General features: G+C 46.5%; 1 protein-coding gene across 3 annotated transcripts in view; it reads left to right on the plus strand.

The window, feature by feature from the left end:
* Nucleotides 1–13523, plus strand: part of TCERG1 (transcription elongation regulator 1) — an 86432-nt gene that overhangs the window by 49915 nt on the left and 22994 nt on the right. For all 3 annotated transcript variants that reach the window (XM_040406190.1, XM_040406206.1, XM_040406197.1), the window contains one exon: nt 7463–7613. In XM_040406190.1, coding sequence (XP_040262124.1) covers nt 7463–7613 — 151 coding nt within the window. The remainder of the gene's footprint in view (nt 1–7462; nt 7614–13523) is intronic.

Consider the following 13523-nt stretch of genomic DNA (forward strand, 5'->3'; position numbering starts at 1 on the left):
CTCCTGACCAGCTCGTCTGCCCCATAGGCTGATTTTAATTAGTGTGAGTATAAAGCTTGGCCTGCTCTCCCTCACTCACTGGAAGCCTTTTGGCACCAGGAGAGGTATAGGAGAGGTTTAAGGTGGGCCCAGCATGCACGTGGAACCTGCACTCCCTGAATTTTATGTTAGCCGTCATGGCACATAACAGGTAGATTTTAGTGTTAGGTTCCCGTCTTACAGAGATCGCCTTGACGTGTGGCAGACGGCCCAAATAATTTTGTACAAAATGTATTTGCCAAGCATCTCTAATTTACTTAATAAACATTAGAATACTTTTTTTTTGTACTTTTTATTTATTTGGTTTGCAGAGAGCTGTTGCATTGTATCTTTTTCTTTAGTATCCTTTTTTGGTTCAATTAATTTGTAGACACGTATCACCCTCTGGACTTTTTTTTGCATTCTTGTTAGACTGTCGCCCTGGATTATTTTCCTGCTTCATGACATGTTGGAATGTCTACTGAAATCTGCTGCTATAATCTGTGTATGAATAGGAAAAAAAAAAACTATATATATTTATTTATTTTATGCACTTTTATAGCGCTACTATATTCTGCAGCGCCTCAAAAAAAAATAGAACATGTCCTATTCTTGTCCGCAAGAACAGACAAGAGTAGGCATATTCTATTAGTGCCGGCGATGTGCGGTCCGCAATATGCGGAACGCACATTGCCATGTCAGTGTTTTGTGGATCTGCAAGACACGCTACGGACGTGTGAATGGAGTCTTAGACCGGTGTGCTGCCTTGCTATTTGGATAATATATATATATTTATATTTATCACGGTGGACTGAAATAATTGTAGATGTGACCATGCTGTAATGTTCATTAGCTACTAAAATTACTAATGTTTTTTGTTTTTGTTTTTATTTCGAGCCAAAACCTCCCCACAAGTAATTTTGCCTTGTGCCCTGTCTTTTTACATATCTTGTTCCTCGAGAGATTGCAGTTGCTCTTAACCTTGCTGTTTCCATACATATCCCCATAGACCTGTCCAGCAGGATGTCTGCTTCATCGCTGCTCCATACAACTCCCAGCATGGCCAAGGTGGGGAGTGATTGGATGAGGGTCAGCTAGTCTAGAAGTTCATGAGGGTAACACAAGTTAGGACTAAGCTGTTAGGCTACTTTCACACTAGTGTTTTTGCTGGATCTGACAGGGTTCAGCAAAAATGCTTCCGTTACTGATAATACAACCATCTGCATCCATTATGAATGGATCCCGTTGTATTATCTGTAACATAGCCAAGACGGATCAGTCATGAACTCCATTGAAAGTCAATAGAGAAAGTCTATTGTCAGAGAAAACAGATCCGTCCCCATTTACTTGCATTGTGGGTCATGACTGATCCATCTTGCTCCGCATCCCAGGACAGAAAGCAAACCGCAGCATGACAACGGAACGGAATGCATTTTGGAGCATTCCTTTCTGTTCAGTTACGTTTTGTCCCCATTGCAAAGAATGGGGACAAAACGGAAGTGTTTTATTCCGGTATTGAGACCCTATGACTGATCTCCATTCCGGAAAATATTAACGCTAGTGTGAAAGTAGCCTTAACAAGGAAAGCCATGTTTGTGCCTAATCCAAACCTGGAGAAAATTAAAGGGGTATTCCAGGATTGGCCTTCAATATCAGATCTGCAGGGAGTCAGCACCCCTGCCAATCAGCTGTTTCTCTTGAATGCATTGGTGGACACAGCACCATGGGTATATGCCCAGCTGCCACTGGGAGGCTGAGACACTAGAAGTAAAAAGTGTTGGCTCCTCCTATCTGGGCTAAACCCACTGCAGATGCAGGAGCAAACCAGTTTTTTTCTAGTGTCTATAGGAGGCAGACACGACCTGCTTTTTTCCTGCAGGTCTTGCTGCTATTTTGTTATTTTATTTTTTCTTCATGTTTTTTTCTTTATGCAGGATTTTCTCCTGCTGCAGGTGGGTGCTCCATCGTGGGCTGCCACTTTAGTTGCACCCCCTGCGGGCGTGTACTTCGGTACCTCTGGTCACCCAGTCCCCATTACTGCCTCCGCAGTGGCTTACCAGCATTCCCACGAGGTCCGTGTTGAGTCTGCTGATGGGGTGACCCTGCTGCGCCTGAAGACGTCAGAGTGTAAGCACAGCTCTCTCCCCTCTCCCCCCTCTGGGCCACTGATCCCTTACTACCTTGGCCAAGGGCGTCTGTTCATGGGGCTCCTGGTGTAGTCACTGAAGGGGACTCTTCCATTCAGGGACGCATGTAGCTGGACATAAGGGCCTGCAATCCTGCCTCCCGGTTGGTTCCTCCACTTTTTGGTGGTCTCCTGGGGCGTCGCGGCTCCCTCCTCTGGGGTCTGCATCTTTCCAGCCCCCTCCCGTTTCTGTGCGCGGCTGCCAGAGCTCTGGTCCGGCCTCCAACTAATTTAGTCCCCGGCTTTTCGGCCTGCTAGGCCGTGACTTAGCTCCGCCCCTTTTTCTTCCTGGCCTTCGGCCCAACTCCTCCTCTCACTGGGAGGGACCTCTTGCTTAGCCCCTATCACGGCTAAGCGCGTTTTTTTCCTGTGGATGGGCGGTATCTTGAGAAGAAGAGGCTCCATCTTGCAGCTCAGGGCCTGATCGCCATTTGGAGTGTTCCTGTTCTCCCTTCGCTGCTTCTGCGCATCGTGGGGCACAGCACCTGGGGGCCTGGTAGAATAGCCTCTTCTTTTCTTTTTGCCATTATGTCCTCTGCTAGTACGGACCTAAAGCCCGGGTGCCTATTGGGGTGGCTATTTTTTATGCTTGCTCTAAGTGCAACAAGGCTTTTCCTTTCCCGCAACCTAACTCGCTCTGCGCGCAGTGTGCTGCTCCCATGCCCCCTCTGGACGCCCTGGCGGTCCCTCCTGATTGGGCTGCCTTACTGTCCCAGGCCATAGGCAACCTTGCCAGCCTGTCCTGGTCCATGGTGCAGTCGCTGAACCGCTTGCCTGCTCAAATTGCGGCAGTCTCTGTCCCTCGCAGGGACCATGTTGCTGAAGGGGCTCGCCCTCGCTCTGGCACCAGGTCCCATAAAAGACCTCGAGTGATCTCAGCCGCGTCCCGCTCTTCCTCGGCGTCCTCTGGTCACTCCCTGGACAAGTCTGAGGCAGGCGAGGTCTCGTCTTCTGCCGCTCCTGGGAACACCTCTGACTCCGATTCTGTATCAGAGCAGAGTTCTACTTTATCTGCCGCCATGCAGGACCTCATTAAGGCGGTTAGAGACACTCGCCATGTGCAGGAGGGTACTCCCTCCTCTTCTCAGGATTCTGTGTCCTTCCGCCGTTCCAAGCGTTTCGTGTTGGTTTTTCCTAACCACCCGGACCTCGACACACTCCTGGCCAAGGAGTGGCATCAGCCTGATAGGCGCCTGCAGACCTCTAAGGGTTCGGACGCTCTGTTTCTTTTCAGTGCAGAGTCCGTGAACCTCTGGTCAGTCCCACCCCTGGTTGATCCTCAGGTGGCCCCTTAGGCAAAGGCCACCACCCTTCCCTTGGCTGATGCGGGTTACTTGTCAGATCCCGCTGACAAGAAGATTGATTCCTTGACTAAGGCCGTTTTTGTAGCGGCAGGCTCCGCTGTTCAGCCTCCTTTTGCCACCTCCTGGGTCGCCAAGGCCTGCGTGGTCTGGGCCAAGCAGCTCATCCGTTTGCTGCCGGATTCTGCTCCAGGTGAGGTTTCCATTCTTGCCTCTCAGCTTCTCCAGACTTCCCGGTACCTATGTGATGTCTCCCTGGAATCGGCTCGCTGGTCTAGCAGGGCTGCTGCTAACTCTGTGGCCATCCGCCGTATGGTCTGGCTCCGTTTATGGGCGGCAGATGTGGCTTCCAAGAAGGCGCTGATCTCTCTCTCTTTTCAGGGTGAAAAGCTGTTTGGGAAATGCCTGGTGGAGCTTATTTCAGAGGCCACGGGAGGAAAAAGCTCCCTCCTCCCTTGGCGGCTTCAAGGTACCAAAATTTTCGCTCCTTTTGGGACTCTTCCTCCCGCTCGGACAAGAAGTCGGGAGGGAGGGCCTTCCTTTAAAGCCAGGCCTGCCTGGCATTCTCGCCCCAAGCCTTCAAAGCCCCAGTCTGCAAAAACCTCTTCTGCATGACTGCGGTTTTCCACATGTGGGGGGCCGCTAGACTTTCAGGAGTTGTGGCGTGCAAGCGTGGACGACGCATTGGTCCTGGAGATAGTCTCCTCCGATTATAGGATAGCGTTTTCCACTCTTCCTTCGGGTTGGTTTTTCATGTCGCGTCCCCCCAAGTCTCCCGTAAAGGCGACAGATTTTTTTCCGGGCCATTCATTCCCTTCAATCCCTCGGAGTGATCGTTCCAGTCCCCGATTCGGAACGCTTCCAGGGATTTTATTCAAATCTTTTTACGGTCCCAAAGAAGGATGGCTCCCTCCACCCTATCCTGGATCTGAAGGCGCTCAACCACCTTGTTCGGACCCGGCACTTCCGCATGGAGTCGCTCAAGTCGGTAAATTGCCTCCCTGGAGGAGGGCGAATTTTTGTTGTCCATCGACATACAGGACGCATACCTCCATATTCCCATTGCCGTGGCCCATCAGCGGTTCCTTTGCTTTGCGTTGGGTTCTCTGCATTTCCAGTTTGTGGCTCTGCCCCGAGGGTCTTCACGAAGGTCCTGGCCCCTTTTATTGCTTTCCTCCGCACTCGGAGGGTGGCAGTGATTCCCTGCCTGGACGACCTGTTGGTGAAGGCTCCGTCCCTGGAGGACAACCTGGCCAGCCTCCGTATCACCCTGTCTGTCCTGTCTCAGTTCAGGTGGTTGGTCAACTATCCCAAGTCCTCCCTGATTTCCTGGGCATGACCTTAGACACTTGCCTCTGTCGAGTGTTCCTTCCCCAGAACAAAGTGGTGGCTCTCCGAGATGCAGTGGTTCGCCTTCGCAAGCCGTCCCCTCTACCTCTTCCGACGTGCTTGCGGGTTTTGGGCTGGATGGTTGCCTCTTTCGAGGCAATTCCCTTTGCGCATTTCCACTCCAGGCATCTTCAGCTGGTGATCCTGTCCAGCTGGGCCTTGACCGTCTGGTTCGTCTTCCCCATCTCGTCCGCAAGGAGTTGTGCTGGTGGCTTTTACCTCGCACCCTATCACTTGGCAAGTCCTTTCTTCCCCCTCGTTGGCGGGTGTTCTCCACGGACACCAGCCTGACTGGGTGGGGACCCGTCTTCGGGTCCTTCTCTGCTCAGGGCCTGTGGTTAGCAGCGGAATCCTCCCTGCACATCATTATTCTGGAGCTCAGGGCGATTTTTATGGCTCTCTCTCTTTAGACACACCTTCTCTCCAGTCTTCCGGTCCGAATCCAGACGGACAACTCCACTGCGGTGGCGTACCTGAATCATCAGGGGTGCACCAGAAGTGTGAGGGTCATGAAAGAGCCCTCACACATACTTCGGTGGGTGGAGTCCTTTGTTCCAGTCCTCTCCGCAGTCCACATTCCCGGGGTCGAAAATTGGGCAGCAGACTCACTCAGTCGCCAAAGCCCCGACCTGGGCGAGTGGTCCCTTCACCCTTAGGTGTTTCTTCGACTCTGTCAGCGTTGGGGCATGCCGGACATAGACCTTTTCGCCTCCCGTCTCAACCACAAGGTACCGCGTTACTTTGCGAGGTCCCGGGACCCTCAGGCGCTGGCCTCTGATGCTCTGGTCCTTCCTTGGTCCGAGTTCAGTCTCTTGTACCTCTTTCCTCCTATTCCGCTCCTTCCCAGGGTTCTCAAGCGCCTGAAGTCGGCCCGGGTTCGGGCGATTCTGGTGGCACCGGACTGGCCTCGCCGAGCATGGTACGTGGATCTTCTGTTCCTACTCGCAGACGCGCCGTGGTGTCTCCCTCTACGTCCCGACCTCCTTTCCCAAGATCCGCGACTCCACCCGAGTTTACATCAGCTGCGTTTAACGGCGTGGCTGTTGAGGCCGCGGTACTGAGGTTCCGTGGTCTCTGTCATCCAGACTATGCTCCACGCATGCAAGCCCCAGTCTTCCAGAATTTATCATCGTACCTGGAAGACTTATTTTTCCTGGTGTAAGGCTGCTCAGTTTCACCCTCTCTACTTTTCTAGTCTTGTCTTTCCACCAGGCGGGCTTTGACAAGGGCCTTCGGTTGGCCTCTCTCAAGGGTCACATTTCGGACCGATCTGTTCTTTTCCAGAAACCCCTGGCTTCTTGCCGCCAAGTGAGAACCTTTCTGCAGGGGGTCACTCACCGCGTTCCGCCTTTTGATCGTCCTGTGGGATTTGAACATTGTTTTGGACACTCTACAGGCCTCTCCCTTTGAGCCTTTACAGGATATTTCTCTTTCCTTTGTCTCGTTTAAGGTCTCCTTTCTTGTGGCGATTACTTCTATTCGCAGAGTTTCTGAACTTGCTGCGCTCTCTTGCAGATCCCCTTTCTTGGTGTTTCATCAGGATAAGGTGGTTCTGCGTCCGGTGCCTTCCTTTCTCCCTAAGGTGGTGTCCTCATTCCACATTAATGGAAGGCCGCCACCTGGGCCTCTGTCCATACGTTTTCCAAATTTTATCACATCCACTTTTTGGCTTCTGCTGATGCCAGCTTGGGTCGCGGGGTTCTGCAAGCAGCCGTGAGTTAGTTGCGTTGCATGGCTGTTTTTCTGCCCTCCCTTGTGGACTGCTTTAGAACGTCCTATGGTGCGGTGTCCCCCAATGCATTCAAGAGAAAACTGGATTTTTGTACTCACCGTAAAATATTTTTCTCGTAGGATGCATTGGGGGACACAGATCCCACCCTCTGTGGCTAGTTTTTTCTGTTGGTCCTCTCTGGTTTAGGATTTGTTGGCTTATAGTTTTGTCTTGTGCTCCTACTGCTTTTCTACCTACTGGTTTGCTCCTGCATCTGTAGTGGGTATAGCCCAGATAGGAGAAGCCAACACTTTTTTTTTACTTCTAGAGGCAGCTGGGCATATACCCATGGTGCTGTGTCCCCCCATGCATCCTACGAGAAAAGGATTTTACGGTGAGTACAAAAATCCAGTTTTCATAGTAGTGTCTGCACTGGACCGAAGCCACCCCATCCATTGTGTAGTGGATGGAGCTGGTAACTGCAGTACTTCCATTATAATGAATGGGAGCAGTGTTGTAAACACTAGCAGAATAGGCCATAGATATTCAGAGAATCAGCAATCAGTATTAAAATCCTGGAAAACCCCTTTAAGGCCAGATTCACACATCAGTACAGTTGTAATTTTTTAGCCAAACTGGAGCCAAAAGAAGGAAAAAAATATGTAGACAGTGTTGGCATTCAGCCACATGCATTCTCCACTGGGGTGAAGCACCCAGCCTACAAAAAAACCTTAAGGGCAGTGAACAAAACCAGCTATTCTAGTTTTACCTGGTGACCATCTTTTATCCAGATTAAAAATTTATATATTATTCAAAACTGACACTGTATTATTATTATTATTTTTTTTTTTTTAACAGGACTACATTTAGCGAATTTGCAACCAAACATGCCAAAGATCTCCGCTTCAAAGCTATTGAAAAAATGAAAGATCGTGAAACCATATTTAATGAATACATGGTTGCAGCACGAAAGAAAGAGAAAGAGGATTCCAAAAATAAAGGAGAAAAGGTGATGGTTGCCAGGTTTAAAGAGTCTGTTCTTTGATTTGTTTGAAGTATGTTTAGTATGCAGTGGCAGCTACAGCTAGACAGCTGTCCAATATGTTGTGTATTATACTGAACCTGAGAGAGGTGCCACTAGACAGCCAGTCACTGTATTCACTGTTAGGCTATTTCCCAACATAGACATTTATGGAATAGCCACGGAATATGCCCAAAAAATATTAGATGGCAGTGCTACCTTGATAACGCTCAACTATGTGGAGAACGTGGGTCCCCATTCCTGCCTAGTGAGGCAGCTGCTGTTGCTCTTACCATTCCGCTTTAGGAGCTGCCTAGAGAGAGAGTACACATATCCAGCCACTTCTCCAATTATGCTTTACCTGGATGCAGTAGTCACCTCAAGTGAGAGGTTGGGGGACCCCCGCTCTCCACGAAGGTGTTGGATCACTGAGGTGGAAACTGTGTCTATCAGCAGGGCTATGGAGCTGATAGGCCAAAGTTCTCACTCATAAGTCATAGTCATAAGTGCCCAATAATTGAGTAATAGCATCATCTGGCTTTTCTTACTATTATATAAGTAATCAGGCCACTTAGATAGAACTTAAACCATATTTATTGGAATACAATCTCAGAAATTTTCTAAATTCCTGTAAGTAAATAAGCAATGCACTATGCATTTAATAATTGGAAAACGCTATTATAGTCTTAAGAATTGTAAGAAATCTAGGAATTTCTCCTAAGAAAAAAGTTAGAAAGCTATATTGTGTGTATGTATGTGTGTGTGTATGTATGTGTGTGTGTATGTATATATGTATATATGTATGTATGTGTGTATATATATATATATATATATATATATATATATATATATATATATATATATAGTGTGTGTGTGTGTGTGTAAAAAAAAATAAAAAAAAAAAAATTGAGCCTTTCTCAAGCAAAAGTGTGGACATAATGCAACATACTTTATAGTCCAGATAATCATACCAATTCAATAAACAATTAATACATAAATCTACACAAATGGTATAGGTATATATATAGATAAGAGAAAAGAAAAGAAGCAGCACTCCCAGAATAGATGCGGGTGCAAGTAGTCCTCCTTATGAGACCTGTGACCAAGGTCCAAATTGTAAACATACAGCAAAAACGAAGGCAGCACTCCAAGTTGTGAAAGAAAGTGGAAGGTTTATTCACCCAACCAGCAGCAACGTTTCAGCTCTCTCTATGGAGCCTTTGTCCAGCTGAGTAACATGTGCATAATGGCGTACATAAATAGTGACAGTGATTAGCATGATTACAAATCAATTCCAATGGTCATAAACAAAAATAAGATGAATATAAAAATTACAATCATATAGATAGTATAATTCATCCATACAGCTAGTGTACATATAGTAGCAAGTAAGTGCATACATAAAAATCCATAGTGTAATTCATATTGTGTACAATATGCCCCAATCTTACATAATTGGTGATTATTGCAGATGTGAACAAATATGTGAATATATTGAAAGAATTACTTAAAAACCTTTGAATGGGTAAGAGGCTGAAGCAGCATGGTGGAGACTGCTGGCGTCCGGAAGCAGCAGCGGCACGTGCGCCGTGCCGTATATTATCGCGAGACTTGTACCGAGACTGAGTGACGTTGCTGGCCATAACAAAGATGGCCACAATGGAAAACATGAAGTAAGGGCGCATGCGCCACCAGGCGTAAACGCCCATCCAGCTTAACAGAGCACTAGTTGATAAGATATATACCGCATTTTCAGCAGAGAAGCCGATCCATAGATCGGGGGCCGGCGGTTCAATGACGGTCACCGTCAGGACATCAGTCATGACAGGGGGGCGTGGCTCTCATACCAGCTCCACCCCGTCGTCCAGATATATCGGCGCATCCGCTCCAAAGCGCTCATGCCTGTCATGTAATAACCGATCCAAATCGAGGATTAGTCATAACAGACTGCAAGAGCGCAAGGATCCAATGCATCGGTAAACTTGTAATAGTAAAGATATATGAAAAAATGAGGATAACAGCAGGATTATCAAGCCGTCCGTGTGATGTGACCCCAGTCCCACTTGCAGGGGCTAGAGCCACAGCAGACAGACAGGGACATGGCACAATGGTGAAGTGATTGTCCCTGTCTGTCTGCTGTGGCTCTAGCCCCTGCAAGTGGGACTGGGGTCACATCACACGGACGGCTTGATAATCCTGCTGTTATCCTCATTTTTTCATATATCTTTACTATTACAAGTTTACCGATGCATTGGATCCTTGCGCTCCTGCAGTCTGTTATGACTAATCCTCGATTTGGATCGGTTATTACATGACAGGCATGAGCGCTTTGGAGCGGATGCGCCGATATATCTGGACGACGGGGTGGAGCTGGTATGAGAGCCACGCCCCCCTGTTATGACGGATGTCCTGACGGTGACCGGCATTGAACCGCCGGCCCCCGATCTATGGATCGGCTTCTCTGCTGAAAATGCGGTATATATCTTATCAACTAGTGCTCTGTTAAGCTGGATGGGCGTTTACGCCTGGTGGCGCATGCGCCCTTACTTCACGTTTTCCATTGTGGCCATCTTTGTTATGGCCAGCAACGTCACTCAGTCTCGGTACAAGTCTCGCGATAATGCGCGGCGCACGCGCCGCTGCTGCTTCCGGACGCCAGCAGTCTCCACCATGCTGCTTCAGCCTCTTACCCATTCAAAGGTTTTTAAGTAATTCTTTCAATATATTCACATATTTGTTCACATCTGCAATAATCACCAATTATGTAAGATTGGGGCATATTGTACACAATATGAATTACACTATGGATTTTTATGTATGCACTTGCTACTATATGTACACTAGCTGTATGGATGAATTATACTATCTATATGATTGTAATTTTTATATTCATCTTATTTTTGTTTATGACCATTGGAATTGATTTGTAATCATGCTAATCACTGTCACTATTTATGTACGCCATTATGCACATGTTACTCAGCTGGACAAAGGCTCCATAGAGAGAGCTGAAACGTTGCTGCTGGTTGGGTGAATAAACCTTCCACTTTCTTTCACAACTTGGAGTGCTGCCTTCGTTTTTGCTGTATGTATATATAGATAGATAGATAGATAGATAGATATATAGTGCTTGTCTGGTAATAAGTAACTTTTCACAGGAGCCCACAGTCTGCCTCCACTGTGGAAAGATTCATACTTACCGTTAATATTCCACTCCATAGCTTGGTAACTTCCTCTCCTTCATGATCATCTGCTCTGCTGCAGCCAATGACTGGATTCAGCAATGATATGTCCACAAGAGAGACACCATCATTGAAGTCAGTTATTTGCGGTAGCCCGTGCAGGTAACGAATGAAACAAGCCACACACCGGAAGATGTACACAGGGGAGCCAGCAGGCAGAACCAGAGGAGGGGGGTAGTTGGCAAGTATAATGCTGTTCATAGCAGAGGCAGGCTGCAGGTACCTGTGAAAATGTACTTAATCCAGGACAACCCATTTAATGCCATCTTCCTGTTCTGTCTAGCAGTTCTGAAATGACTGCAGGCATCACTACTACTAGTATTCACTACTGAGCATGTGCAGCGCAGTTTCAAGCCTTGTAGCTTAGGGCCTTGGAGCAGCATGAAGGTACTTCGTATAAGGCTAGGGTGACTTGTCGCATGACAAAAGCCCTGGCCTAATGGACAGGAGGGACCATAGGAGGGGTGTGAACTATCTATCGCCACTAGAACACCCTGCTTATCACTGTTTATAGCATAATTAATTGACAGGAGAGAATACAAGAGGTGAGAACCGATTATCATCACTAGAACACCCTGCTTATTGCCGTTTATAGTATAAAAGACAGAGGTGAGAACTGATTTTCTATCACCACTAGAACACCCTGCTTATCTCTATTTGTAGTAGGACAGGAAAGCACACAGGAAAGGTGAGAACTGATTATCACCACTAGAACACCCTGCTTATCACTGTTTGTAGTAGGACAGGAGAGAACACAGGAAAGGTGAGAACTGATTTTCTATTACCACTAGAATACCCTGCTTATCTCTGTTTGTAGTAGAAGTTACAGGAGAGAACAAAGGAGAAGTGAGAACTGATTTTCTATCACTACTAGAACACCCTGCTTATCACTGTATGTAGTAGGACAGGAGAGAACACAGGAAAGGTGAGAACTGATAATCTATCACCACTAGAATATCCTGCTTCACTGTAATAGGACAGAAGAGGTGAGAACTGATTATCGCCACAAAAACACCCTGCTTATCACTGTTTTTGATAAATAAGGGCCTTACATTGGTAGAACATAAAATGTATTTGATTTAACATTTTTAAACTTTTCTAATTTTTTATGAAAGATAATAAATTAATTACAACTTATTAATAACACTATTTTTTTTTTTTACACGAGTCGCTACATTTCTTCCCACTCTGCCCAAAACTAGTTTAGACTCCAAAGCCCTGCCTTTCAGTTATTTATGGCATATAATGTGTGAGTTGACTTCATAGAGACTGCCTCTCTTGGACCCAAGTCTACAAAATGAATTTAGGAACACTCCTTTAAGAAATACAGTGTACACAGTGTGGCTATACTTGCTTCTCTTGTGGTTTGCTGACTGTTAACCGCGCCCAGTCACAGGTATTTACTAGTTAAGTGTGCACTATGGATCTTGTGGGTTCAGTCGCACTGCAATCCAGAAAGTTGAATGTAATAGCCTAGGAATTAGGAGTTATTACATGGGTCACTGACACTGTAGATACAGTTTAAAGGGGTTGTCCTAGTTATGGGGAAAAAAAAATATCACTGTAAATCTGTTGGCCAGCAATACATAACTAAGCTAAGCAAGTTTTAGGCAAAAAAAAATTGTATTTCCTCATTTTCCTGGTTCTCTTCTGGCCCTTTTGTTTACATGCAATATTAACAATCTCTGCCCCTTCCCCTGCTCTGCAAAGGGAGTGAATACAAGTCCTGCCCTGAGTGACATGTCTGCCTGCTGAGAGACTAAGCAACATGTTGTTTGTGTAGGACTACAAGTCCCCGCTGTATAATGACACTACTGATACAAATAGGATCTTCCCCTTACCTGGGCTTGTGCAATGCTCTGCAGAACTCCTCTATTCTGTCAGCTCCTGTGCCCAGCATTTGTCTCCACTGCCTGCAGCTACTCAGTAAAGCCTTCAGCCCCAAGTCTGTGCTACTGAAGGGGTTAACGTTTTTCCTGAAGAATCCAGGGAGAAAGCAGACTGCAGCAGCTAGTGAAGGTGGGCCACCAGCACAGTGACGTCTTGTGTACAGACACATATCTGCTCTCTCAGGCTTGTGCACGAAACATCATCAGAGCAGGGAGAGAAGCTGACATCACAGGTCATGTGACCCTCAGTGAGATCTGAGAAAGCAGCAACTGTAGATGCAGTAAGTGCATTGTAAAGCCCTTACATTTGATTAGTTAGAAACATACAAAGAACAAAAAACTCTGACAACCCCTTTAACTCATATCCTCAATTTCCTGGCAGTAATATATTTTATTATTTTAATTTATTCTGTATCAGGCTGTACACAAGTATAAAAATCATAATAGGTTTTGTGTTTTAATGAGTAAATGATTAATGTCTATAATGAGATATTAATGGTATAATTGCATGAAATTGTGAGTACTAGACGATTACAAACCCAGACTGCATGTAGAAGATCTGATGTAATGCCATGGGTTTTATCATTTCACTGACAACTTCAGCTAAAGAATAAGCTTCCACAGATCCCTGTTTTCTAGAATGTGGTTGGTTGCATTTCATTTTTTCTCTTGAACTTTGCTCACTTTTAAGTAAACGTTGCTGCCAAAGGTCACACATAAAAAATTAATGAGCTTAAATGTCACTTACATAAGAAGTAAGCAGTGGG

This window comes from Bufo bufo, chromosome 1, assembly GCF_905171765.1.
Source record: "Bufo bufo chromosome 1, aBufBuf1.1, whole genome shotgun sequence".
NCBI lineage: Eukaryota > Metazoa > Chordata > Amphibia > Anura > Bufonidae > Bufo > Bufo bufo.